Consider the following 27,764-nt stretch of genomic DNA (forward strand, 5'->3'; position numbering starts at 1 on the left):
AAGGTGGTGACATCATAACCCTAAGATGGCACCTTGAGCCAATTCTCTGTCACCCTGAGCTATAGACAGAGATATGAACACGAACACGCGCGCGCACACACACACACTTCCCAATTCTTAAAACTTTTAAATCTGCTAGCTTTTGATTTGCAATGCTTGCTGGAGTGTGAATATCCAAAACCAACTACCTTGCTTACGTGCCCTGACTTAAAAAACCTGGAGCTGCCAAGCTGCAAAAAATGGTGACAAAATTTGCAGTTGAATAGTCTCCCAGAGCAGCTTCAAGACATCAACAAGACAGTCCCTGTCCTCAAGTTTAAAATCCAGAAGCTATGGCACAAACAGAAATGAGATTGGTAGGGATGGTTGGGGGAAAGGAACTTCCTAAATGTAGAAAGCTAACCGTCAGGGAGAAAGGTTCTAGCTTAGTTGTTGTGTCTCCCTGACATGAGACTTTTCAGTGAGCAGGATGCTTGAAGCGTTTGGATTTGATATCCCGCTTTATCACTACCCGAAGGAGTCTCAAAGCGGCTAACATTCTCCTTTCCCTTCCTCCCCCACAACAAACACTCTGTGAGGTGAGTGGGGCTGAGAGACTTCAAAGAAGTGTTACTAGCCCAAGGTCACCCAGCAGCTGCATGTGGAGGAGCGGAGACGCGAACCCGGTTCACCAGATTACGAGTCTACCGCTCTTAACCACTACACCACACTGGCTCTCTATGTTTGTCCTCCATACAACAAAACTACTAGAAGACCAATGTTGTACAGTCCAGGAACAGTTTTATCATGCGAACTTGAGTCTTTCTCGATCACCTCTAAAATTCTTCGTATTTCTTCATGTGACTATTACCTGAGTAGCTACCATAAAATAGCAGAAGCCTCACAGTGAGCTGGTTTGGATGATACACTAAGTCAAACTAGGATAGTGCAAATTTGTAAGCTCTGAGAGAGAGGAGACTGCAGCCACTTTTCTCCTCCTCTGGGTCCTGCTGTTGAATGAAGCCATGGTTTGTTTCCTCCAGATAAACATGTGTTACTTCTTCTGGCTTATCTGGAGTGAGACAAACCATGAGTCTGGGTTCAGACAACATGATGAGACAAACCATGGCAGGGCAGCTGCAGCTAGACTAGAGGAGGAATGCAGCAGCCACAATCCTCATTCCTAGAAGTCTAACACTCAAACATTCAAACAAAATTACAGCTTGGCTTAGTACAGATTTGGGGAACCTGTGGTCCTCCAGAGGTTGCTAGATTACAAGTCCCATAATTCCAACCCATTGTCCCTGCTGACTAGGGCTGATGCAAGTTGGAATTCACGAACATCTAGATGGTCACAGGTTCGCTGTCCTGGGCTTAGTGTTCCATGCAAACCAGCTCATTTGTTTCAAAGATGACAACCCCAGCACAGGTTTTAACTGCTGCTAAAATAGATACAGATGCTAACTTCAGATGTTAGAACAAGTGCCCAGCCATCTGTCCCATTCATTAGTCCTCTGAATAAACACAAACAACAACAAAAGCACAATCAGTTGCTTTTTAGCCAACAGCTGCGTCTGAAAATTTGTGGGTGGAGGGAATAAGCCAAAAAAGCAAGTTTACTTTTTTGGCCTTAAAAATGCAAGTTCAGACTAAGTACTTATTATGTGAACTAGTTTGTTTTGGAGAGTCCCAAGAAGTGCAAAGGTAATCCGGCTTCGGTTTGCCACCCCCAAAAACACCCACGTGCAATGAAGTCACAATCAAAGCCTTTACAATGTACAAAACTTCCTTTTTGCAAGGAGTCTGCCTAAATATGTAAGCAATTTCACAGACAGAAAATCTGAGTAATTTTGAAAAGGTCAGCCTTCCTAAACTGGTTTCTTTAAACTTTTGCTCCTATTGTAACTATCTGGCATTAGAGGCCTTTGAAAAACTGAATTTCACGTCATTACTACCAGAATCCTTCATGTAATTTTTTTTCTCTCTCTCTTTTAAAGGAAAATCATTCAAATATTCTATAATAAAATCAGGAACATGTCTCACCTTCTTCTCGTATTTGTGTAGCACCCACAGCTATACATGTTGCGAAAAAAAGGAGGAGGGTTTTCCTAAAAGAAAAAAGAAAATAATATCAAGTTAAACACACAGAAAAGTATATGTTTTATCCCTAATAAGTGGTGCACAATCCTTAGGTATGAAACAATTTATTCACCACCCAATTCTCAGATTCTATTAGGCTTTTCCAGGTCAGTATCCAGTTTTGCCAGAAGACCACATGTTGGTTTAGTGATGGGTAAACATGTTACGTCTCCACCACCATTCCTGGCTGTCCCCACTCTCACAGGTGTCATTTTATCCGTCACCACCTGCATATCTTATTCTTATATTTCTTCTCTTTGGAATTCCTCATTTGGAACAAGCACAGTGAACAGCAGAATTGTGAGGTTGTGTGCTATATATCCATAGTTACACACTGTGTCAGGGCTTTTTTCAATCCCACAGCCATCATACCATTAAATACAAGGGCCCCCAATCTTTTTGGGCCCGGGACACATTTGGAAATCTAAGAAACAGTTCTGCGTGTCACACAATGCCCATTTCAGAGAAGAAACATGGGCGAAGCTCAGAATTCCACTCAGATAAAAGGCAAAAGACCTAGGTGGCACCGCAAGACGAACCATAATGATAAAGCAGTAAGCACCACAAAAAAATAAGCCCCCAACCTTCAATCTCTTTAAAGAGATATACAGTATAAAATTGTCAGGGACAGAGGCCTTAGTGGATGCCAAAGAAGGTGTTTGTCTGAGGCTGAGGACATTGGGGACCCCAGCTGTGATATGCATTAGTGTTTGTGTTACACAAAATGTTAACGTTTAGCCAAAGAGTCAGAGGTAGAAGGGGTCAAAAAGGCCATTAGTCCACCTTCTAGAAATCCAGTATTAGAGTATCCCCAATAGATGGGTGTCTGGCCTCTGATTGAAGGCCTCCAGTGAGGGAGAGACCACCACCCATTGACGTAATTGGTTCCACTGGATTGGAAACAGGTTTCCTCTAATATTCAACTGGAACAGGGGAGGGAAGCAGGGGGGCTGTTGGGATACGGGGAGCCTCCAAAACTCCTGAGGAGCAGTTCCTCTTTCAGCGGTGGGAAAAGCCACACCTCCAGTGGAGAAAAGAGGGAAGGGGCCAGCCAAGAGAGGAAAGGGCTCGAGGATGCTGCTGAGAGCCCCAGCACCTCACCTCGCCAGGTTGGCCAGGAGGGATGCACGCCACTTCTGTCGCCCAGCTGGTACAGAGGGGTGAAACGCAAGGAGGGGAGGAGGAGGCTTGGGGTGCCAAAGTTCTTATGTTGGGGGAGAAGCCGGAAGGGGCCACTCCCGGATTCTGCAAGTAACTAAGACGGACATGAACTTTGTAGATCTGCACTGTAAATAGTTTGCACAATAAAACCTGTAAAAGACAGGTCGGATTCCTGTCTGGTTACTCACGAGCAACCACCATCAGCATCTGACAGCTATTCTCCAGTCACTTGATGCCATCGGGTTTATCCCTGACCCCTGTAGGTGCAGAGAACAAGTCTTTGCCCTCTTCTGTGTGACAGCCCTTCAGTCCACAAATCATTATTATTATATTTTCATTTCAAAACCTTAATTTACCCTATCCCTTCATAGAATTATTATTCTTTTAATGCTCCTATAAGGAAGGAGGAGATGGTGGCAGCTAGGTGTGCAAACACTTACATATAATGATCCAAGAAGGAGAAGAAAGAGACCAGCACTTGGAAGTGTCACCTCTTGCTTATGCTATGTTCCGTGTGGATGAGCATCAGCAAGGCAAAATACCCTGACCATTTTCCAGCCTGGTCGATTAACATCACCCAAGGCAACTGATACCATGGAAAGTACAAAGCAAACTATAATGAACACACATGGTCTGCTACACACACAGCATGGAGATCTGCGGGAAAGAATTTGCACAAAGCATTTCATAGAATCATAGGATTGTAGAGTTGGAAGGTACCCAAGGTTCGGTTCTCAACCTGTGGGTCCCCAGATGTTGTTGGACTACAACTCCCATCATCCCTGACCACTGGTCATGCTGGCTAGGCATGATGGGAGTTCTAGTCCAACAACATCTGAGGAACCACAGGTTGAGAAACACTGATCTAGTCCAACCCTCTGCAATGTAGGAATCTTTTGCCTACAGCCATCCATGGGTGGGCTTGAACCACCAACCTTCCAGTTAACAACCAGACGCACTGACCCATTTGCTCCATGTTGCTGTGGACCCTTCCCAAGAGCCCCTTGACTCTGCACCCACTGGGTGCCAACCACAGTCTGGCACTATCCTTGGGAATGCTGCCTTTTCAACTGTCTCCACCAACACCACCCGCCCCCGTCAAACTGATTTTGATCCAAATGGAGAAAAAGAACAACGAGCTGCGTTTTTAAGACAGCAATGTGCTCCAAGGCAGAATCCAGCCCCCCACCCCCCGTTTGCTCTGGGTCTTGCAGAAGACAAATAAAAATAGGGGAGGTACTGTTGTGATGATTAATTTGTTATTTACGTTGTCTGTTATGGTTTTTTATTAGGTTTTTATTCTTGATGCTCTGTAAAACATGTTCTTAATGTTGTACATCGCCTTAGGATTTTTGGATGAAAGGCAGCATATAAATCAAATTAATAAATAACAACAACAGCAGCTGTATAATAATAATAATAATAATAATAATAATTTATTTATACCCTGCCCATCTGGCTGGGTTTCCCCAGCCAGATGGGCAGCTTCCAACTGAATATTAAAAACAATACAGCATCAGACATTAAAAACTTCCCTAAACAGGGCTGCCTTCAGTTGTCTTTTAAAAGTAAAATAGTTGTTTATTGCCTTGACATCTGCTGGGAGGCCATTCCAAGGGCAGGCGCCACTACCGAGAAGGCCCTCTACCTGGTTCCCTGTAACCTCACTTCTCGTAGCGAGGGAACCGCCAGAAGGCCCTCGGCGCTGGACCTCAGTGTCTGGGCTGGATGATAGGGGTGGAGAACACTCCTTCAGGTATAATGTAAATAAGCTCCTTGTTCACACCTCACACCAATCCTATAGAAGTCAAGGGGTGGAGCCAGCAAGGATAATAATGTTGGGAGTGAAGCAGGCAGTGGGGGAGGCATTTCAGACGAGGGCTTATGTCCCATAAAAATCCATGAACGAAAGATCTACAGAGTAAAAGATTTCCTGTAGCTATTGCCTGAATAGTGAACAGGCTCTGAATTTATCTATCCTGTTATTTTTCAATCAGTGCGGATTCTAATCCCCTTGTCCTAAGATATGTATCAACGTTATTTTTGCATGACCAAGTCACTATTAATTTCGTATTATTTGTCTTTCAGACTGACTCGAGTGAAAGAAATGCACTCTCCAAAAATGAACACCTGTGAGGGGGAGTGAAATTGACATCAAACAAAAATGCATCCAGCTGTTCACAAGAGAGAGGCTATTCTGCATCTTATACTAGTGTTAGTAGTCAAGGAAGGTGAAATGTAATACATGAATCAGCCCTGAGTGAAGAGAAAAATAGTTGACTGAAAACTATACTTACCTACCTAACTCTGCATGAAATCAGGCTGCACATATATTGCGTTTTGTAATTATCTTTGCTTCCATTCTGAATAAAAACAACTTTTAAACTGGCTTTGCCCCTACATCTTTAACAGCAGCAAGAGTGCAGATTGTTAGGTTAAAATGCATTAAATGCACGAGGCATGGGCTTGCATGATAGTTTTCCCTCCCCACTCCCAAGAAGGTGGGGAGACAGGAAGTATCTGCTTCCACTGTGAAGCTAACAACAGTTCCTCGTTACAGCCAAACCTGGGAAACTCTGGTTACGTGAAACTTCAGTTTGAGAACAAGTCGGGATCATAAACAACAACTTGATAGCGGCTAGCTTGAAGAAATCACATTTTAAAGTAACAACAAGCAAAAACAGAAGTGTCCAATCTTGAAAAGAGGAGCAGTCTATGAGTGAAGCTCCTGCTGACATGTGTGCGTAATTCTGAATGACAAGTGGCTAGGCTGTGGCCTGCAGATGTTGCTGGACTACAACTCCCATCATTCCTGTTCACAGCTTGGGCTGATTGCATTGAAGGAGCGTCTCCACCCCCATCGTTCTGCCCGGACACTGAGGTCCAGCTCCGAGGGCCTTCTGGCGGTTCCCTCACTGCGAGAGGCCAAGTTACAGGGAACCAGGCAGAGGGCCTTCTCGGTAGTGGCGCCCGCCCTGTGGAACGCCCTCCCATCAAAGCGATAAACAACTACCTGACATTCAGAAGACATCTGAAGGCAGCCCTGTTCAGGGAAGTTGGAAGCCGCCCAGAGTGGCTGGGGAAACCCAGCCAGATGGGCGGGGTACAAATAATAAATTATTATAATTATTATTATTATTATGGAGTCCGGCAGCAACCTGGAGGGCCACAGGCTAGCCACTCTGCAATAAGCCATAGTTTAGCATTCCATTCAAACAGGGTCTTTCCATGTCAAGGCAAGATTCACCTTCTAATCTTTTGCCAACACAATTTTATAAGTGTTTACCCCAAACAAATAACAATTTGAGGCTTCCCCAGAAAACGTTTTGTTGTTTGCTTCTACACAATATTCAGCACCACCACCTCTGTCTAAATACAAGAAGCATTAGCAAATTTTTCAAGTTGAGGGCTCTGCTAGTTATCCCTGTTAATGCAAGTTCACCTTTCTATTTCTCACACAGCTTAAAAAAAAAAAAAAAAAACTTTGCGAAAAACTGTTGGCAACCTGAAATATAAAAAAACCATTCTTGTACTGTAAATAATTCACTTTTACTATACAAGTTCTTCCTGAGAGGCTGCTCCAGCTGACTTCATTCTGTCTGGCTTCCCTTCGACATCTGATATGAGAAAACACACCTGCTGCAGATGTTATACTTCAGAGGGAACTTTTTACAAATTACCAAGGCATAGGCTCTGAATAATGTTTCCTTCGACATTGTTTTGTCTCTAGTCAACATTAAAAGGTTTTTTTAAAAAAAAGAAAAGAAAGAAACTGTGCAGCACCAAGTGTGTAGCTCCTTCTCTTTTGGCTGCAAAAGTCATCCTACTAAAATCCAGGAGAGAAAGCAACACTGATAATGATATTTTATGCTCAGCGGCCAATTCTCAATTCAGAAAACTGGAAGAAAAGGAACTGTTCATTTTATGCTAAAAATGTCACTAGATACCGTATTTTTCATCCCATAGGACGCTCTGTCCCATAGGACGCACATAGTTTTTTGTGGGGGAAATAAGGGAAATTTTTTTTCCTTTATTTCCCCCCCCCCCAAAAGCAGGTTGGGGAAACCGAACCAGGTCGAGGAACAGTGGGATGGCGGCGCTGCGCCTCCCTGCTGTCCCCCGAGCTTGGGGGGTTGGCCGATGTCTGCCCGGCGCGAGGGGCGCTCTGCTTCAGGGTGCCCCGCCCGCCGGGCGACAGGCTGCTATCCGCAGCGTGGGAAGCCCTGCGGGGAACTCCTGCAGGGCTTCCCACGCTGCGGATGTCTGCCTGGCGCGAGAGGCGCTCTGCGTCAGGGTGCCCCTCGCCCCAGGAGGCAGGCTGCTATCCACTCTCTAAGCTTCAGCGAAAGCCTGCACTCACCCCATAGGACGCACCCAGATTTCCCCTTCATTTTTGGAGGGGAAAAAGTGCGTCCTATAGGGGGAAAAATACGGTAGGTATATTTCTGAGCCTTCCAAAACTGAATATAATGAGAATGTTTTATACCTGAAAACCAGTCTGACGGAAGCAGACTGATGTTGTTTTTGCCTGCCTCCCTCCCTCTTTTCTTCCTTCTCAAATGGCAACTGGTGTCTGTTGGCCAATCTGTGGGGCTCTGGCTGGAGAAGGCTGTGTTAGCCTGACAGGATGCTTGACTCAACTCCCAGAATCCTTTGCTTCTCTCTTGCAAACTGTTATATGAACTTTGCTTGTCCTTACTAGGTGAAATATTAATAAACGGCACGTGATTTAGAATAAAACCCAGGGTCAGAAGCTAATCAACGTATTTTTTTGGAAATAAAGAAGGTGGGCCAGTGGAGAAGCAGCTATTAAAAAATAAGTTTTCAAGATACGGCAGGGAAGGAAAAATTTATTATCCTTGTATAATGATAGACTCCAACATCAGAACTTCTGAAGAACAAGGCTACAGTAAGGAAATTATGAAATCTGGTACAGTACTTCAAAATTGGCAACGGCACCCGCTAAAATGTGCCTCTTAAAAACAAACAAGCATAATACTGATTACCCTGTAATTAAGATTCAGTCCTGGTTAATAACTCATACTTTGCTTGGCAGTCTAAATCAAACAATTCCAAAAGCCCATGCCAGATTTAGGAATGACTGAATATTAGTAATGCTACATTTTGCATTATAAAATAAACCAATCAAAGAGATCTGATAAACAAACCCCACAAAATCCTAATGTCCTATTGTAACTGATATATTGATCTGTTTCCTGTTGTCAGAGTTATCTTTATCAGAAAAAAATTGATTTTCTATATCTGTCTATCTATCCCTCATAAGGTTTCTGAAAATTCACTTGGCCATGAGTTATTCAACTCTAGAATAAAGGAAGATAGGGGAATAGATGTTCAAGTCTGCAGTTCTTTCTGCCTAATATAAAGAACAGAGGTAGAACTTACAAGAAACCACAAACAAAAGGTAGCCAGTTCAGGGATTTCTAAAGATTGGCAATCCATTCCTTAAGCTGCAGAAGGTGAATCAATTTAGAAAACTGATCTCTTCCCATGAATACATGTATTATTTCTTTTTCCACAGTTGTAAGTTGGGAATGAAGAGAAGGAAAAAAATAAGTCCCTTTCATGTTGATAGCTTGAATGAAACTTGAACGCAATTACTGTGACACATTGCAAAACAGTTCCTTCATTTTCTATAGTCTTATATTTGTGCAGATTTGTCTGATAGTCTGCCACCTGATCTCAGAAGGTAATTTCAGAGATAATTTCAGCTGATGGCCATATCCATGTGTGGAAAGTGGTCCTAGTTTAGACCAGACTTAGACACTAAGATCTTTAAATCTTCAAGGTCAAGACAAGCACTTTGAACTGAGCCCAGAAAAAAACTGGGAAGCAGGGGGTGACGACCACACATCAACAATGGGATAATATGCTTAGGGTGGTCCAGATTAACCTTTCACAAACTCGGCTTCATGGTTTCCCTGCCTGGAATCTGCAAATTGTTTGCAGCCTCTCAGAAGCTGTAGCCCACCTCACCCGCTTACCCAAAAGCCAAACTTCATCCTGCCATTTCTTTCACAGTTCCTATAAACATGCTTGTGATTATTCCTCTCCCCACCACCACCACCACACACACACAAACACACACACATCCTTTTGCACACCAACTTCAAAATCTTTTCCTCATCTGGACCCAATTTGCAAGGCCCCAAAACCAGCCAGGAAACTATCAGAGGGTCTCTGGAGAAAGATGTACGCAGAAAGACAAATGACGAGCAAATCCCATCACAGCTACTCAAGTAGTGAGCAGTTGCTCAAACCCCACTACCTACAAAACATTTTCTCCATCGCACTGTAAAGCACAGGGAATGCAATTTGAAGTAAGATTGTATAGGAAAGGATACTCACTTCATCTTTCACTTCATATGCATTTACAGTTTAGCCTCTTTGCGTTTTTGCTTAAAGTGATAAACTCTTAATATTTCCCCCCGGAATTGGCTGGAAAAGTTGTAGAGAGCATTTCCCTAATATTCCATACAGGCTCTTATCCCCCCCCCCCCCAATGGTTAGCTGTCAACATTCATATGCAAAACACAGGTGGGTAGTATGCGGCCCTGGAAACCCTCCTGTGTAGCGCATAGTTTTTTGCTAGCAACCTAAGAGTCTGGGTTTTGGTTTTGATCGGTTATTGCTGCAGATATGTGCTTTAAAATGCTTTAGCCTAAATGCTAAAACTAGAAAACAAGAATGCGGGTAAAACAAGGCTACAATCCAGTCACTAGGAAGCAGAAGTAGGAGGAGTGATGTTGCACTCATGTCCTGCCTTTTGGCTTCCCTTAGGTACCTGCTTGGCCACTGTGAGAACGGGATGCTGCTCTGATTCAGCAGGGCTCTTCCTATGTTCTCAGTTACTTGAGAGAAAGCTCCAGTGAACACAGTGGATGGAACCTATTTCTGAGTAAGCATGAATAAGCTGGCACAATATGGCTGCAATGGCATTTGGAAACAAGCCTGAATGAATACAGCACAACTTGCCTAGGAGCAAACATACATAGTAATGTGGTGTAGTGGTTAAAAGCGGTGGACTCGTAATCTGGTGAACCAGGTTCGCGTCTCCGCTCCTCCACATGCAGTCTCACTCACCTCACAGAGTGTTTGTTGTGGGGGAGGAAGGGAAAGGAGATTGTTAACCGCTTTGAGACTCCTTAGGGTAGTGATAAAGCGGGATATCAAATCCAAACTTTTCTAGTACTGTGCTGCCAATTCACTGTGATTTCCAAATGCTTTCTCATTGGGGAAACTAGATGTGAAAGCAGGTAAGGCTCCTGCGCCATTAATAGTCATGGAGAAAAAAGGAATTCAGTTACTAGGAGTTTAGAAGCCCTGTCCTCTTGTGCATCTAGCCACATTATTTCTCAATGAAACACATAAAAGCAACACTGCCACAAACAGTAGCTGGTCATATGACATGTTCATGAAGCTATATGGAAACGTTATCGAACCAAGCTTTATATGCCTTCACTCTTTGTTTGGACTTACGATATGACTCTGAGGTGACTGATAGTATTTATTCAGCCCTCAGATGGACAGGGGCGTAGCGTGGGTTGCCAGTGTCCGGGGCCGTGGAAAGAGGGGGGAGGGAAACGGACAGAGTATGTATGCACATTCAACTGCCTACGGCATCTACGTCACCCAGGAGATCGCAGCCGCAGAGCTAAGAAGAGTTGTTCCGTTGTTTGGAGAGGTCACTTCCTGGTTCGCATGGAGACACTGTTTTCAACAGAGCCCAGCGATGGAAGTGTGTAGCTGTATGGAGGCAGCACAGGGTGTTTGAAATTTTGCGCCCCTAACAAATTCTGCGCCCGGGCCAACCTGTGGACACTCCCAGGCTACGCCACAGGATGAACATACTCGTTCTGAGAAGTGTATGCACTGCAACATCAAATCACAAGCTATATGTACGAAACAATAATCATGGATCAAAGACCATAGAGAGATAGCAAATTTCAAAAAGCCACCTTTTTTAAAAAAATAATGGAGGTAGTGTGCACATTTCAGCTGCAAGTTATGAGATACTGAACTGCATGGTGTCAACTTAGATGATAGATGTACATATGAAAAAGCCCTTGGATGAGAACTGTGTCGTATGTTGCCTCTTTGTGACTCTATAAGGGAGGAGGCCCCCTGCCCCTAATACTGCAGATAAGAGAGCCTGCTTCAGCACTTGCAGACTCTTGCTTTCTCCATGCTCCTGGTAAAAAATAAATAAAAAATCTCCACCTTCCATTGCTACACCTCTGTGATATCCTGCCATCATGAAACAGTGCTCATTCTGGCAGGAACAGCATGCTCAGAGAACAGGTAGCAAGTCAGAAGGAGCAATGAAGAGCTTCTGCAGTGAGCATTTAGCAGAAGGCTAGCAGCATGTGTTGCATTTGGAAACCCTACATAGGGTGGTGCTGTGGGTTAAACCACAGAGCCTAGGACTTGCCGATCAGAAGGTCGGCGGTTCGAATCCTCGCGACGGGGTGAGCTTCTGTTGCTTGGTCCCTGCTCCTGCCAACCTAGCAGTTCGAAAGCACGTCAAAATGCAAGTAGATAAATACCGGTGGGAAGGTAAACGGCGTTTCCGTGTGCTGCTCTGGTTTGCCACAAATAGCTTAGTCATGCTGGCCACATGACCCGGAAGCTGTACGCCGGCTGCCTTGGCCAATAAAGCGAGATGAGCGCCGCAACCCCAGAGTCGGCCACGACTGGACCTAATGGTCAGGGATCCCTTTACCTTTACCTAGCAGCATGTGTTGCATGTGGAAACCCTACATAGGACATGGGACAGGAAAGGATAAGCAGGTGTCTGAAGCAGGCTGTCCAGACCCTGATGCCTTTAATGGCTGCAGGCTATGACTGCATGCTCCCTATTATGACCCTAAGCCGGGGGCTTATCATATGTGCACCTTACTAAGAGGATGACGTGGGAACAAAAAGTTAAACTCAGCTAGTGCTTGCAGAGATGGTTTTACTCACTGACTCACTCCTGCACAAGCTAAGCAGTAAGTCAATGGTTTTTTTAACACCCTCACTCCTCACATAGAGCTATGTTATTCACAAGGCAAGGAGATTGCTTCTTTTGTTTTGTTGTAAAGCTCTCAGCTTGCACTGCAGTGGGGTGGGTCCAGTATTGGCAGTGTGATGGAAGACTTTGAGAGCTCCCAAGCCACCAATTACCCAAGTTTCTGTTAGCTCTTGTTTTGTTTTCTAAATAATGCATTTGTTAATGTAACCCAAAACAGTACAGTAGGCCAGCAACTTATGTCAAGGTTACGTTCCAGGGATTGCACCTAAAGACAAAATCATGCACAGTGGTACCTCAGGTTAAGAACTTAATTCGTTCTGGAGGTCCGTTCTTAACCTGAAACTGTTCTTAACCTGAGATACCACTTTAGCTAATGGGGCCTCCCGCTGCCACCGCCTCGCGATTTCTGTTCTCATCCTGAAGCAAAGTTCTTAACCCGAGGTACTATTTCTGGGTTAGTGGAGTCTGTAACCTGAATCGTATGTAACCTGAGGTACCACAGTATAGTCAAAACTCACTGGGTTCACGGGGGGGGGGGGTGCATGTGGATTGCCACATTCATTTTCCCCAATACCTTGCTGCCTTTTAATCCCCCCCCCCATTTTTTGGGCCAAGTGCCTAAAGCTGAATGTGCACAAGTTAGGTAAAAAGGTAAAGGGACCCCTGACCATTAGGTCCAGTCGTGGCCGACTCTGGGGTTGCGGCGCTCATCTCGCTTTATTGGCTGAGGGAGCCGGTGTACAGCTTCCAGGTCATGTGGCCAGCATGACTAAGCCGCTTCTGGTGAACCAGAGCAGTGCACGGAAACGCCGTTTACCTTCCCGCCAGAGTGGTACCTATTTATCTACTTGCACTTTGACGTGCTTTCGAACTGCTAGGTTGGCAGGAGCTGGGACCGAGCAACGGGAGCTCATCCCGTCGCGAGGATTTGAACCGCCGACCTTCTGATCGGCAAGCCCTAGGCTCTGTGGTTTAACTCACAGCGCCACCCGTGTCGGGCTTACTGCATTGCCATTTTTTTTGGCTGCAGCTATCGCATTCATATATTCAGTCTTCGGTCCACAATGGCTCCTAGGTTTAGGACTGTTACTGTCTAAACAACATTCTGCATATAGAAAGTTATAACATAAACAGTATTTTACTGTTTTTATAGCAGTGCCAATATTTTTAGCCACTGCCAAAAATGTAAACAGTAATTTACATGACCAAATCCTTCAGTAATTCTCAGGGCTGGCAATATATGCTGCAGAAAGCGTGAGAAACAGATTTTCTTGGTAGCTGCTGACAATACACCCTGCCCCATAGATTTGGGGGGGTGTTACCAGATGGAAGCTTAATATTGCAAACAGTTGGACAGATATCACAAGCAGGTCAATGGCAAAAGCCTTTTTTGTTAGCCAATCAGCTTTCCCCCAGAAATGTTAAATCCAGATTAAATAAGGGCAAAGTAGGGGTTGCCATCTTGACTCCAATAATGTTATGTTGATGTTATAGAAAAAAGGTAAGCATGATGAGTTCCCATCCCATAATAAAGACCTATCTGGAAGCATCCATTAATCACAACCATCAGGACAGACACATTTTGTGGCCTGAGGCAAAGGACAAGATAGCAACTCCTTCTAGTTCCACACGCAGAAGCCAAATAAATTAGCAGGTGTATCTTACTTCAACACTAGTGACAGGACAGCTCCACCACCACATCTGGGGCAGCAGGGCAGCTTAGGGAGCCCAGACAAAGCCATGTAGCAGAACAGCTAGAGGTGCAGAAAGATCTGCCAAGGACTGTTGCTGCCCCGGACGGCTGCCCAACTCCCTAACAGTAAGGCCGTCCCTGTCAAGCACTAATACAGGGTTAGCCAACGTTGTGCCCTCTAGGTGTTTTGGGCTACAATTCCCATCAGCCGCAGGCAGCAAGGTCAAAGTCAGGGATAATGGGAGTTGTAAACCAAACCAGCTGGAGGGCACCATGTTAGCTATCCCTCCTGTATTGTGTGGATACATACAGGTTTTTTTAAGTGGGGGTAAATTTTACTATCATTGGTGAAATTCACAAGGGCTGAAACAACACACATATAAAAAACACTGTGCAAATTTTTTTTTAAAAAAACCGTTTTTAAAAACATGTGGAATTTGTCGTTAGCTCATCATCGCCATCTGGTGTCCCGTTTGTATAATGCACTTAAAACATTATACAGCTGCTGCTGCACTGTGAGTTGGGAAGGCCGCTCCCCCCTCAGGCTGATTCCACCTGGCCCAGGGGGCGGGGCCCAGACTGACTCACCATCGCCACAGCTTAAGAGGCCCATGAGGCACAGGGACATTGCTGCTGCTGCTGCACTGTGAGTTGGGAAGGCCGCTCCCCCCTCAGGCTGATTCCACCTGGCCCAGGGGGCGGGGCCCAGACTCCCCTCTGCTATAGTTCTAAAGACACTGGTGCTGCTGCAGCAAATGTTAAAAATGTTTTTATTTATTTTAAAGTATTTTAAAGGGGTTTTTACTTTTTACTTTGTTGTTCCACCATGTACGGTGGTTTTTATTGATGTATGTTTATTTTGTTCCGTTTTATTTTGGTTTGGGGTTGGTTATTGAGTGGGGTGGGGACTGGTGTTGTTTGGTACAATTGTTTTGTTGTTTTGTTGTTTTGTTGTGTTTTGTTTTGCTTTGCTTTGTTTTGTTTTGCTTTGTTTTGTTTTTTGTTTTTGTTTTTTGCTTGCTTTCTACTTGTAAATGGAGGTTGATATGAGGCTTGGGATTGCTACCGTGGTGGGGCGAGGGAGGTATGGCGGTGGGGGCAGATGTTATAGGCGAAGGGGATCGAGATATGGATATGCTCATACCCCTTCCAATCTGCGCCCCATCCCGAGGAACAAGGGTAGGGTGAGCAAGGATAACTCACCTCCGTCACTGGTGTTGTGCAATGCCAGGTCTATAGGCAACAAAACCGCCACCCTGCGAGATTTCTTTATCTCGCAGGGGGTCGACCTGGCTTGTGTGACGGAGACCTGGGTGCGCGAAGGGGATACTGTTACCCTACGAGAGATGGCGCCCCCAGGTTTCTCCGTCCTCCACCAGTCGCGGACTGTGGGCCGGGGGGGAGGGGTGGCACTATTAATCCGGGAAGATTGTTCTTTCAGGGCTCTACCATCGCCATCGATCCCCGGCATTGAATGTGTTGGCCTAGTGTGGGGCTCCGAGGTGAGCTTGGCTGTCTGGCTGGTGTACCGGCCACCTAGCGCACCAGCAGCCACCCTGTCAGGCCTGCTGGAGGCTGTGGCTGGCTGGGCCTTGGAGTTCCCTAACCTATTGGTATTGGGGGACTTCAACATCCATGCTGATGCCGCTCCCTCCTCACAGGCTCTGGACCTGGTGTCTTCCATGGCGACACTAGGGCTCTCCCAGTTTGTTTCGGGCCCCACACATCAAGCAGGCCACACGCTGGATTTGATCTTTGGTGTCGGTATAGATGTGATCATGTTTCCCTCAATGAAGGTGCCATGGTCTGATCACTGCGCTCTGAAAGCCAGGATTAACGTTCCACCCCCACCCTGCTTAGGTGGCGAGCCGATTTGGGCTCGCCCGCAGAGGCTGATGGACCCTGATAGATTCCGTCAGGCCTTGCGGGACCTTGCTCCCCCTGGCGACTCATTGACTGAGCTTGTTGAGGGCTGGAATACCCAGCTCCTGGCAGCCATCGATGAGATCGCACCTAAGCGCCCTCTGCGACCCCGCAGAAACCGGGCTCCCTGGTTTACCGAGGAGCTTCGGAAAATGAAGCGGGACCTCAGACGGCTAGAGCGAGTATGGCGGGGTGCCCGTGACGGAGCCTCAAGAACATCTTATAGGGTTTTTATGAAAACCTATGAGATGGCAGTGAAGGCCGCTAAGAAGTCCTACTTCTCGGCCTCCATTGCATCCGCTAGCTCTCGCCCGGTGCAATTATTTAGTATAATTAGGTCCTTAACGTCCCTTGAAGGACAGCCAAATTTAAATAACAATTTGACACACAGCTGTGAGGCATTTGCGAGCTTTTTTGCGGAGAAGGTCCTGTTGCTCCGCCATGACCTCCCTGCCAATTTGGACACAATAAGGGAACTGGAGGCCCCTCGACTGTCCTCGGGTCCAGTATTGGACCACTTTGACCAGATATCCCCAGCCGATGTGGACAGACTCCTCCGAGCTGGAAAGCCCACCACCTGTCCTCTTGACCCGTGCCCGTCTTGGCTGATTAGAGCGTGTCCAGACGAGGTGCGGGCCCCCCTGGGTGATATCATCAATTTGTCCCTTGGCACCGGGACATTCCCAGGGGAACTGAAGGAGGCAGTGGTGCGCCCGCTCTTAAAGAAAACATCATTAGATCCTTTAGATCTATCCAATTACCGCCCGGTTTCGAATCTTCCATTCCTGGGTAAGGTGATTGAGAGAGCGGTTGCTGAACAGCTTGGTAGGTTTCTGGATGAGACATCGGCTCTCGATCCATTCCAGTCCGGCTTCCGCGCTGGTCATGGGACCGAGACGGCTCTGGTCGCCCTAACAGATGATCTCCGCAGGCAGCTGGATCGAGGCGGGTCGGGGCTGCTGATTCTTCTAGACCTGTCAGCAGCCTTCGACATGGTCGATCACGAACTCCTGGACCACCGCCTTGCCGACGTGGGGATCCAGGGCACAGTCCTTCAATGGCTGCGCTCGTTTCTCTCTGGTCGGGGACAGAGGGTGGCGCTTGGGGGGGAATTGTCATCGCGCCACTCCCTGGTGTGTGGAGTGCCTCAGGGTGCGATTCTCTCTCCGATGCTTTTTAACATCTTTATGCGCCCCCTCGCCCAGCTTGTCCGGAGTTTTGGGCTGGGCTGCCATCAGTATGCTGATGACACCCAACTCTATCTGTTGATGGATGGCCATCCTGACTCGGCCCCAGACACACTGACCAGATGCCTGGAAGCTGTGGCTGGATGGTTTCGTGGGAGCCGGTTGAAGTTAAATCCTTCGAAGACAGAGGTCCTCTGGCTGGGACGGGGCGATATGGGATTGAGGGGGCAACTCCCATCTCTTGCGGGGGTGCAACTAGTGCCAGCATCGTCCGTTAAGAGTTTGGGTGTAATCTTCGATACCTCCCTCTCTATGGAGGCGCAGATTACAGCTATAACAAAGGCGGCTTTTTTTCATCTCCGCCAAGCTAAGCAGTTGGCTCCTTATCTCTCTCGCCCTGACCTAGCCACTGTGATCCACGCGACGGTCACCTCCAGACTGGATTATTGTAACTCGCTCTACGTGGGGCTGCCCTTGAGACTGACCCAGAAACTCCAACGGGTGCAGAATGCCGCAGCGAGGCTCCTTATGGGGTCGTCACTGCGAGATCACATTCATCCAGTACTATATCAGCTGCACTGGCTCCCGGTGGAGTACAGGATCAGGTTTAAGGTGCTGGTTTTAACCTTTAAAGCCCTATACGGCCTAGGACCCTCGTACCTGCGGGACCGCCTCTCCTGGTATGCCCCACAGAGAAACCTACGGTCTGCAAATAAAAACATCCTGAAGGTCCCAGGCCTCAGAGAGGTTAGGCTGGCCTCAACTAGAGCCAGAGCTTTCTCGGCTGTGGCACCAATCTGGTGGAACGCTCTGTCACAAGAGACTAGGGCCCTGCGGGACTTGACATCTTTCCGCAGGGCCTGTAAGACAGAGCTGTTCCACCAGGCCTTTGGTCAGGGCGCAGCCTGACCCCCTCCTCTGGCAATCTGCACAGGGTCCTGCTTGCTGGTTGCCATCAATTTGTTTCTGATTGATTTTATGGTGAAAAGTTTTTAGAATGTCGGATTGTTTTTATTGTTGTTAGCCGCCCTGAGCCCGGCTTTGGCTGGGGAGGGCGGGGTATAAATAAAATTTATTATTATTATTATTATTATTGGTACCTCTGGTTCAGGTTACAGACTCAGAAATAGTACCTAACCCAGAAATAGTACCTTGGGTTAAGAACTTTGCTTCAGGATGAGAACAGAAATCGCATGGCGGTGGTGCGGCGGCGGCAGCGGCAGCGGCAGGCCCCATTAGCTAAAGTGCTTCAGGTTAAGAACAGTTTCAGGTTAAGAACAGACCTCCAGAACAAATTAAGTTCTTAACCAGAGGTACCACTGTCTTTGGAGATGTACAGCTGAGTCCAAGGTTTTCTCCCAAAACCTTGGGAGGGTTTAGGCAGACCCCCACATGGCCATGAGAACAAGATCTAAGTGCATACTGATGCTCCCCCATGCATGCAGGATACTGACCGACCAGGGAACCCCTCTCTCAGGCAGAGGAGCTCTACGTGCATGTATGTATACATACATACATGCATACACATGTATGGCTCCCTCTCATGGCAGCTGAACCTGCGCCCTGCTCGTGCATCAGCTGGGACTAGCTTGCATGGCCACACAATCCCCTCCCATTTACGCATCATCTGAAATCCCTCCCCTACTATCACAAGCCTTTGTGGGATAAGACTGCATCCAAATCCTATCATAACCATCATCTGCTGGGCCCATGCACTAGCTGCAGGCAATGGGCCAGTGTGGCATAATGGTTAGAGTGTGAAACTATGACTTGGGAGACCAAGTTTCGATTCTGCACTCAGCTCATTGGGTGACCTTGGGCCAGTCACCATCTCTTAGCCTAACACCGGGTTAGGCCAGTCAAGTATTCAATCTAAAGTTCATTTTGGAAGGCTGGCTCGTAGAAAATTAGACATCTAGCTCCTAAGGGTCAGGTACTTAGGTAAAGGTAAAGGGACCCCTGACCATTAGGTCCAGTCTTGACAGCGCTCATCTCACTTTATTGGCCGAGGGAGGTGGCGTACAGCTTCTGGGTCATGTGGCCAGCATGACTAAGCCGCTTCTGGTGAACCAGAGCAGCGCACAGAAATGCTGTTTACCTTCCCGCCGGAGCGGTACCTATTTATCTACTTGCACTTGGACGTGCTTTCAAACTGCTAGGTTGGCAGGAGCAGGGACCGAGCAACCGGAGCTCACCCCGTTGAGGAGATTCGAACCGCCAACCTTCTGATCGGCAAGTCCTAGGCTCTATGGTTTAACCCACAGCGCCACCCGCGTCCCTAAGGGGCAGGTACTTATTTGGGCTGAAATGCTTATGCTTATGGAATGATTGCCAGAGCTCTCCGCTAAAATTATTGCGCCCATAGTTTTTTATTTTTCTGGTTGAAAGGACATTCAATCATTTGAAGTGCTCCTCTCCAGATCCATGTTTAACTACCTCAATGAGAACTGGGCCTTAAAGAGCAGACACATCTGACGAAGAATAAATTCAGACCAGCGAAGCATAAAACAAAAGGAGTCAGCCTTGCAAATCTCAACAAAGCAAATTGCTCTCCAGCTCTTCCGTGGAAAGACTACCTCGCACGCCAAGGGATTTGTTTACAGAGAGCTGCCCCAAGAGACTCTGCTGTATTAAATTAAAAGAATTGGCTGCTTGGCAGAGCCTGTTGATTTTCTAAGCAGAAAATGAGCAAAAGCCCAGGGCAAATCAAACTGCATCCAGGAAGATCACCTTGATTTCTCATGCCTGTAAGTCAAACCTAACTAAGTAGTCCTATCCATCACAAGTAACAACAAATGCCTCTTTGCTCCTGTTGCCTTCAGGGAAAGAGAAAGATTATTACTAAAGATGAACTAGGGAAGCGGATTGAAGCTAAGTTTTGGCAACCTGACCTCTCAATGCAGCACTTGCCTGTGAATTGAGCAAAAGAGGGTGGGTGGGAGAGAGGTTTTCCAGTCAGCTGCCTCCCTGCCCCCTCCTCTCTTTCCCTCTCTCTCTCTCACACATGTACAAACAAGCAGCCCTTCTCCAAACCTCTCCTTCCTCTCCCAATAACAGTCATCTTGGGTGCCCTTTTGCTTCCTTCCCAAAACCGGGCTGCACAGATGGGAAAGCAAGTGCTTTTCTGTCATGCTTCATGAACGCAGGAACTTTAAATAGCCCCAGATCACCAGTAAAAAGATTGGTTTAAAACAAGGGTTTTGTTTCTTTCTTGAAAGAAAGACGGGTGTCTGCAGGCAGCTAAGTCTTTGCAGCAGCTCCCTCCTAGAATGCAGCCAAATCTGCTTGGAACCCAAATGGTTCCTTCTCTAAAAATAATACACATGAACTGTGCCCTTCCAGGAAGGAAAGGCACAACTTCACCCTTATTATGTCTTATACCATGAACATCTCACACATGCACAGGGATGTGCAGCCTCCCCACATGGGTTGCATGTTGTCCTTATACCCTGATAGGCCCTTCCTCATCAGACTGGGCAAGAAAGGGCAATTTTGCTCCTAGGTAGGTAGGAAGTCCAAAGATTAAAATATTTTTTTTATTTAAAAAAATCCATGTGTTGCCTCTAGGGAGCATCAATGTTCAGAAATCAGGGGACAATCATTATGCTCCATTGTAGTGACTGGGACAGATCTGCTAATCTAATGGTTCACAGGATCAATGTAAGCAAGGTCTTGCCAGAGTGGTAGATGTTGGGGGGGGGGGAGGCTTTTCAACCTTGGTTGTGGAGCTGGAATCCACACACAAGTCCGTCCCCATTTCCAACAGGAATAATTAATTCTGGGAGCTGCTGCTCTGCAGAGCTGGCATGTCCTTGCAGACTATCCAGGAGAGCTGGCAAACTGTGGAGAAGAATGCTGTGGTTAGGGCAACCAGAGACATCTCTGGTTAAAAGAGATGCTTCCTCTCTAAGTCTGCTCTCAGCAAACCCAAACAAACTTGCCAGTTCATCATTAATCAATCAACTGCTTCCCAACTCAGGCCAGCCCATCTGGTGCTAGAAATAAAACAGAATTATTTTTTTAAAAAAAATAATGCAAAAAAAGATCCCTGTTTCCTTCTGGTTTAACGAGGGAAAAGGTCAACCGAGAAAGCTAGAGTCTCCTTGCAGATGAGCGGACCTGGTAACTCCCAGGGACAGCTGGGGGAAACCTGGGAGTCCCGGCATCCTGTTCCTCCCAGGAATGGGAAACGCGCCAACAGCCTTCCCCCACGAGGGCTTTAAAACTTCAAAGTCCAGAAACAGCCTCGCCGGGCAAGGAGAACGGAGATCTTCCAACAAACGAGCATCTTTGCTGTTGACCATTGTCAACTCATTCGTGCCAACTTGAATAAAATAAAGCCCCGCCCCACACAATCACCGCAAGTCAGGGCGCACGCACACCGTGTGAATGGCCATGTCAATGGCCACCAACTTTTGGGGGGAGGGCCCTCAAAATATTTCATTGGGGGAACTTGGTTCCTCTGTCCACCCACCCACCCCGAATCATAAGCAGGCACACCCCCCCTCTTCGCTGCAACAGCCGGGACCCGCAGCTCGGCCACCGCGTTGACAAGCGGCGAGAGCGCGGCGCGCCCCGCGGCTGCTCCATCCCGCGCTGTCGCCTCCCCGGCCGCCGCCCCCCCGCCTGAAACTCACGTTTTCGCGGTGGGAGAGATGCTTCCACTCCTTGTCCTTTGAGCTCCTAAAGGCATTTGTATGCATTTGTCCGGGCAGCGAAGTTCTAACCGAAAACAGAAGGCGGCTGTCTTCTTCTTCTTCTTCTTCCCGGGGCGCCCCCTCTCCTCCTCAAGCGCTTCCTCACAGCCAGGGGCTTCAGGTACTGTCCATGAAACGCCGACGCCGCTCCTCGGCTCCGCTCCGCCCCGAGAGGAGCTGCTGCTGCTGCTGCTTGCGCGAAGGTCGCCCTAGCGGGTCTCGCTCCGCATGGCGGGGAAGCGCCAGCTCGGCAAAGGCGCGAGAGGGGGCGCCTCGCGCGTGCCTCGCCGGCGGCCGCCCGGGCGCTGTTGTTTGGGTGTCGCGTGGTGGTTGGCGTGAGGGGCTTCGGCGGGGTGGGTTTTTGCACGAGGTCTTGGCCAACGGAAGGGGGGGGGGACAGCTGCAGCAAAGGTCCAGACTGGCAAAAAAAAGGGGGGGGGGCTCTGCAACGCGCAGGCAAAAAAAAAAACACCAACCCACCAAACTTTTTAAATTGCTCTCTCTGCAGCTTCTAATGGCAACAGCGCAGGCATCCGGAGCTGAAAAGGAGACTCTGCCTCTGGCTGCGGAGCAGAGCAGAGCGAGCAGCCAACCCCAAAGCAAAGCGAATCCTCCCCACCGCGGCTCGGTGTTAAATTTCACCGCTCACTGACTGGCGATTACATCATCAAACGCATCTCTCTTTTCTTCCCCCGGCCTCCCGGCAGCCGCCAAGCAGAGGAGGCAGAGCGGAGAGACAAGAGCCTGACTCGGGATGGCTTGGGTGGGCGGCCCGACGCCGCCGCTGAGGGGAGCCCGGGAGCTGCTGCTGCTGCTTACTTTGGGCTCCCCCATTGCAGAGGGTTGGACGCGCGCTCTCTCACGGCGGCGGTTTTGTGTCCCGCTTTGGAGGGAAAGCGCTTTTGCAAGCGAAGCAAGCCCAGGCCTGCTGCTGCCTTGACATGACTCGCGCCCCCTTTTTAAGGCTGCAGTTCCCCAAAGCTCTTTTTCACCGAGTTCAGTCAGTGGGTCTTAACTGCTAACTGCTAAGTGCCGGATTTACCTATAAGCTAAACAAGCTTTAACTTAGGGCCCCACTCTTTTGGGGGCCCCAAAAAAAATTAAAGGAAAAAAACAGTGGGTGTACGTTTCCAAAATATAAGATGAAAAACAAATAAAATAAAATAAAACCTACATATAGCAACATGTGCAAATGGCTTTAAATACCTATTAGGTCCATAAATCACCATATGGCATATATTCAACACAAAAAACACTGACAATTTGTTGTTGACAAAGGACAGCTGGACATATAAAGAGACCCATTACCTTCAGTAGCTTAGGGCCTCATCAGACCTAAATCCAGCCCTGAATATGCATAACCATGGTTGCACTTTTATTGCCCGGGTGCAATTACCATTAATTAGTTCTCTTTCTAGCCTCCCATTTTGTATCTCACGTTTGTTTGTTTTTTACTGAAAGGGGCTTTTTAAAGGCCACCCTCTTTAAGGAAAAATGCCCATTTGAGGGCTCTCCTCACAGCACTGTGTGTCAACACAGGGTTTTTCCCCCCCTCTCAGCTTGGGTGGTGGAGGTAAATATGCACACAAACCATCCATATTTCAAGTCAGACTCAGCATGTTAAGATTTTACATCTCTAAACGATAAAGATGAAAATTATACTGTACTGTATTCACTTTCAATGTATACAAGGGGTACTTCTACCTTAGTGTGTGGTGTTTGTTTTAGTTGCAGGGGGGGAAATGTCACAGTATAATAAAGGTGTCAGCAAATCTGACAAGAATTTGCATTGCAGCTGTTGGATTTCCAGCAGAGGGGGAGATGAGAAGATGGTTCTTCTCGATGTGTTTTGAATCAGAGATTTTAAAAGGTTCAGTGCACTCACTGCAACACCTCCGAAACGTTCCGATTCACACAAAAGTGGGATGGTTAAAAAGATGAGCTATATACTGTGTTGGGGACGCGGGTGGCGCTGTGGGTAAAAGCCTCAGCGCCTAGGGCTTGCCGATCGAAAGGTCGGCGGTTCGAATCCCCGCGGCGGGGTGTGCTCCCGTTGCTCGGTCCCAGCTCCTGCCCACCTAGTAGTTCGAAAGCACTCCCGGGTGCAAGTAGATAAATAGGGACCGCTTACTAGCGGGAAGGTAAACGGTGTTCCGTGTGCTGCGCTGGCTCGCCAGATGCAGCTTGTCACGCTGGCCACGTGACCCGGAAGTGTCTCCGGACATCGCTGGCCCCCGGCCTATAGAGTGAGATGGGCGCACAACCCTAGAGTCTGTCAAGACTGGCCCGTACGGGCAGGGGTACCTTTACCTTTACCTTTATATACTGTGTTGTAAAATTTATCATTAAATGTTGTAGAAGAAACTTCTTGGATTTCTGGGTCATCTGCAATGAATAAACGAAATATTGTGAAGGAACTCGCAATAAGGTGCAACATTTTTGTTTCAGTTGTTTTTACCCCACTCTGAAGCTGAAAAGGCCCCAAGAGTGGTCTATTTACAGTGCTTGCCTTCAGATTTATGATCTAAAAGCAGGGCCCCAAAGGAAAGAGGGAAGAGCAAGAAAGAGGAGAACCTGTAAACTGGGGCATCGGTTTTAAAGTTATATAGTTCTTATAATGACCAGCTTGAGTGCAAAGTTATATAGTTCTTATAATGACCAGCTTGAACTGAAGTCATTTAGGGATAGAAAGAACCACATAGAAGAGGTATTCCCACAGTGCTAATGAAATATCCCTGCTTTCTACCACTCCTCTCCTGAGAAATTCAAAGCAGCCTTTACAAATTCAACCACCTTTTGAAGAAGACAGTGCTAGAAATTAATGATAGCTCTGTACCAATCTTTTTACTTCCAAATCTAGAGATTTGAGCAAGCACTGCAGACATGGATAAGCAAGCACATAGGGATTGGTGATACTGATAATGCTCTGGGACTAATGATAATGTTCAGATCAAGTATCTGCTGGCCGAATCCAAAAATGGCTCCCATACAAGTAGCGCTTGGCATCATTCTGTCCACTCTGGTGATTACAATCCCATTTCAGCACCCTAGTAGCCTAGTAGTGGCCTAATACACTCCCAGGGTCCTCTGGCCCTCATCAGTGGCCAGGACATGCAGTTTTAAGCCTAGGGAACCAACTTTATGTTCTGATTAATTTAGAAGCCTAACTTGTACAATATGCAAACTAGGCCTTTTTTCAGTGTTGTCTGAAGGTCATATTGCTTAATTCTTATTTGAACCCACATATATAGTTGTTTCAGGGACGCGGGTGGCGCTGTGGGTTAAAGCCTCAGCGCCTAGGGCTTGCCGATCGTAAGGTCGGCGGTTCGAAACCCCGTGGCGGGGTGCGCTCCCGCTGTTTGGTCCCAGCGCCTGCCAACCTAGCAGTTCGAAAGCACCCCTGGGTGCAAGTAGATAAATAGGGACCGCTTACTAGCGGGAAGGTAAACGGCGTTTCTGTGTGCGGCTCTGGCTCGCCAGAGCAGCGATGTCACGCTGGCCACGTGACCCGGAAGTGTCTTCGGACAGCGCTGGCCCCCGGCCTCTTTGAGTGAGATGGGCGCACAACCCTAGAGTCTGTCAAGACTGGCCCGTTCGGGCAGGGGTACCTTTACCTTTACCTTATATAGTTGTTCAGGAGGCAGGTGGCGCTGTGATCTAAACCACTGAGCCTTGGGCCTGCCGATCAGAAGGTTGGCGGTTCCAATTCCCATGACGGGGTGAGCCCCCATTGCTTGGTCAAAGCTCCTGCCAACCTAGCAGTTCGAAAACACACCAGTGCAAGTAAATAAATAGGTACCGCTCCGGCAGGAAGGTAAATGGCGTTTCCATGTGCTGCTCTGGTTTCTCCAGAAGCGGCTTAGTCATGCTGGCCACATGACCCGGAAGGACTGTCTGCGGACAAACGTTGCCTCTCTCGACCAGTAAAGTGAGATGAGCACCGTAACCCTAGAGTCGTTCGCGACTGGACTTAACTGTCAGGGGTCCTTTACCTTTTTATAGAGTTGTTGAAAGCAAATAGTTAATTTTTTGAAACTCATGGAGCATTTTTTCCTGTCTAGTGTTGCCCATTTGTATAAAATTACCAGAAAGGTTTTTAGAGGGGCAAAAAGTTCCTGAAAGTAGTGAATTGCCTTTTCTTTTTGTTACCTATTAAAATATTCTCAGAAGTCCAAAAATAAAGCTAGAGTTGAAAAATAGTCACAGAAGCGAACTTCACAGAATTGGCACTTTGGGGTGAAGCTTGATGGTCTCTGTGAAAGTTTCCCAGATTTAAACCCTTTTTTTTGACAGGTAATCATTTTGTTGCCTCTTTAAAAGCTGCAGAACTGGAGATTCAGTCGCTCTCAACGTAATTCAGAGCCAATTTTCTGGTATGCCAAGAAGTGGACTGACATTATTGCAGGGGTAATTTTGGTTTGAGCATTTCGCCATAAAACTATATCACATGTCAACATAGCATCATTCAAGATACTTTCAGAAGTTTTTCACTGGCATTCAGACCAACAAATTACAATCATGACTACCTCACTTCAAGCAAACCAAGGCCTCTTCAAATTGCTCATGTAACACACTAAAAGAATCATATGGACAGGCTCCTACTATACCGTTCAGCCTTTCCTAAAATTAGAAAATGTATATCCAACCTATGTTTCATTGTGACCCATTGGTACTTGGCACAGCCTCTGCTTTGATAGTTTTTAGATTTTTGAAAACGGTTTGTTTGCAAAACGTATTGTCCCACCAACACGAAGAAAAGAAAATACCATAGCAGTGAGCAGCGTAAGATCAACAACAAGTTTACATTCATAAAACAAGTACAAAATGCATCACAGATCAGTAGATTAGACATCAACGTAGCTAGATCACCCCTTGGGGAAAGTCTGGGTTGTCAATGTCCACACAGGTCCATATTTCCCTCAAAGCTAAACATGCCATGTTCCTTCCACCTTGCTTGCATTCGCAACACTTTCAGACATTCATGAAGATAATGACCAAGGGATGAATGCTGTAAGAACGCTTTACCACAGAAATTCAAAGAGAAATTCCCAAACATCTGCCAGCCCCTTACCATATTCATATGGGTTTGAACATACCCTGATACTCCCAGCATTAAAGGACAAGAAATAACACTGCTCTTGCTTCCAAGTTTTGCTAATCTGAAAGGGATCCCTTTTCCTTCAAGGAACTGCAGGGGCAGATTTAGGAGAGCGCAACCAGTTCGTTTGCACTGGGTGCGGAGTCTCAGGGGTGACACAACTATGATGTAGAATGGAAGACAAAAGGCGGGGGACAGAGACGACCAACTTTTGGCCTTGCACAGGGTGTTGCTGAAATTTGAGATCCCAAGGGAACTGGAAGGAGCAATATAGGTACTTAAAATCTCTATAGCCGGAGCAGGGAACCTGTGGCCTTTTGGATGTTGTCAGCCTATAACTCCATTATCCCTAACCGTTGGCCATGTTGAGTTGTGGGTGAACATATCAGACGACACAGCGATTCTTCAAACAGCTCTTGTTTATTCACAGGCCAGAACAGAACTGAACTGAAGGGTTCCGTCAGCCTGCTTATATAGAGCTCCACTACAACGCAACTGTAACAACTTTCTGTAACTATCCAATCACTGAACGTCACTTTCAGTCCCTTATTTGCATATGCGGATGTTACGGTTCCAAGGGGTTGCTTGTGAGCAAGCAGGCAAATATCTCCCTGGCTGGCTGTGAAAGTAAACTTTATCTGTCCGGAGCACCACTCGCCCGTGGCTGACTCAATCGCTGGCAGAATCCGTGAGTGGGCGTTTCTTGAACTTCCTCCAACAAAGCAGCTCTTTGACGCCTAGTCTCCTCCTACTCTCTCTGCGCGAATGCCTTCTGTGCAGAGAGGGCATGGGCAGTGGAGGACCCCTTCCCTCCTCGCTTTCCCCCCCTTTCAAGGAGTCCTGGGACCGCCTCGCC

General features: G+C 47.2%; 1 protein-coding gene across 2 annotated transcripts in view; it reads right to left on the minus strand.

Annotated features, from left to right (window-relative positions):
• COL24A1 (collagen type XXIV alpha 1 chain) overlaps window positions 1-22,333 on the minus strand; it is a 167,053-nt gene extending 144,720 nt beyond the window's left edge. For both annotated transcript variants that reach the window (XM_083444747.1, XM_083444748.1), the window contains exons 1-2: window positions 21,751-22,333; window positions 2,023-2,087 (exon numbers count right to left, since the gene is read on the minus strand). In XM_083444747.1, the coding sequence (XP_083300873.1) occupies window positions 2,023-2,087; window positions 21,751-21,806 (121 nt within the window). In that variant the 5' untranslated portion in view covers window positions 21,807-22,333. The remainder of the gene's footprint in view (window positions 1-2,022; window positions 2,088-21,750) is intronic.
• Window positions 22,334-27,764: the final 5,431 nt, after the last annotated feature.

This window comes from Podarcis tiliguerta (genome assembly GCF_965153285.1).
Source record: "Podarcis tiliguerta genome assembly, chromosome: 6".
Classification (NCBI taxonomy): domain Eukaryota; kingdom Metazoa; phylum Chordata; class Lepidosauria; order Squamata; family Lacertidae; genus Podarcis; species Podarcis tiliguerta.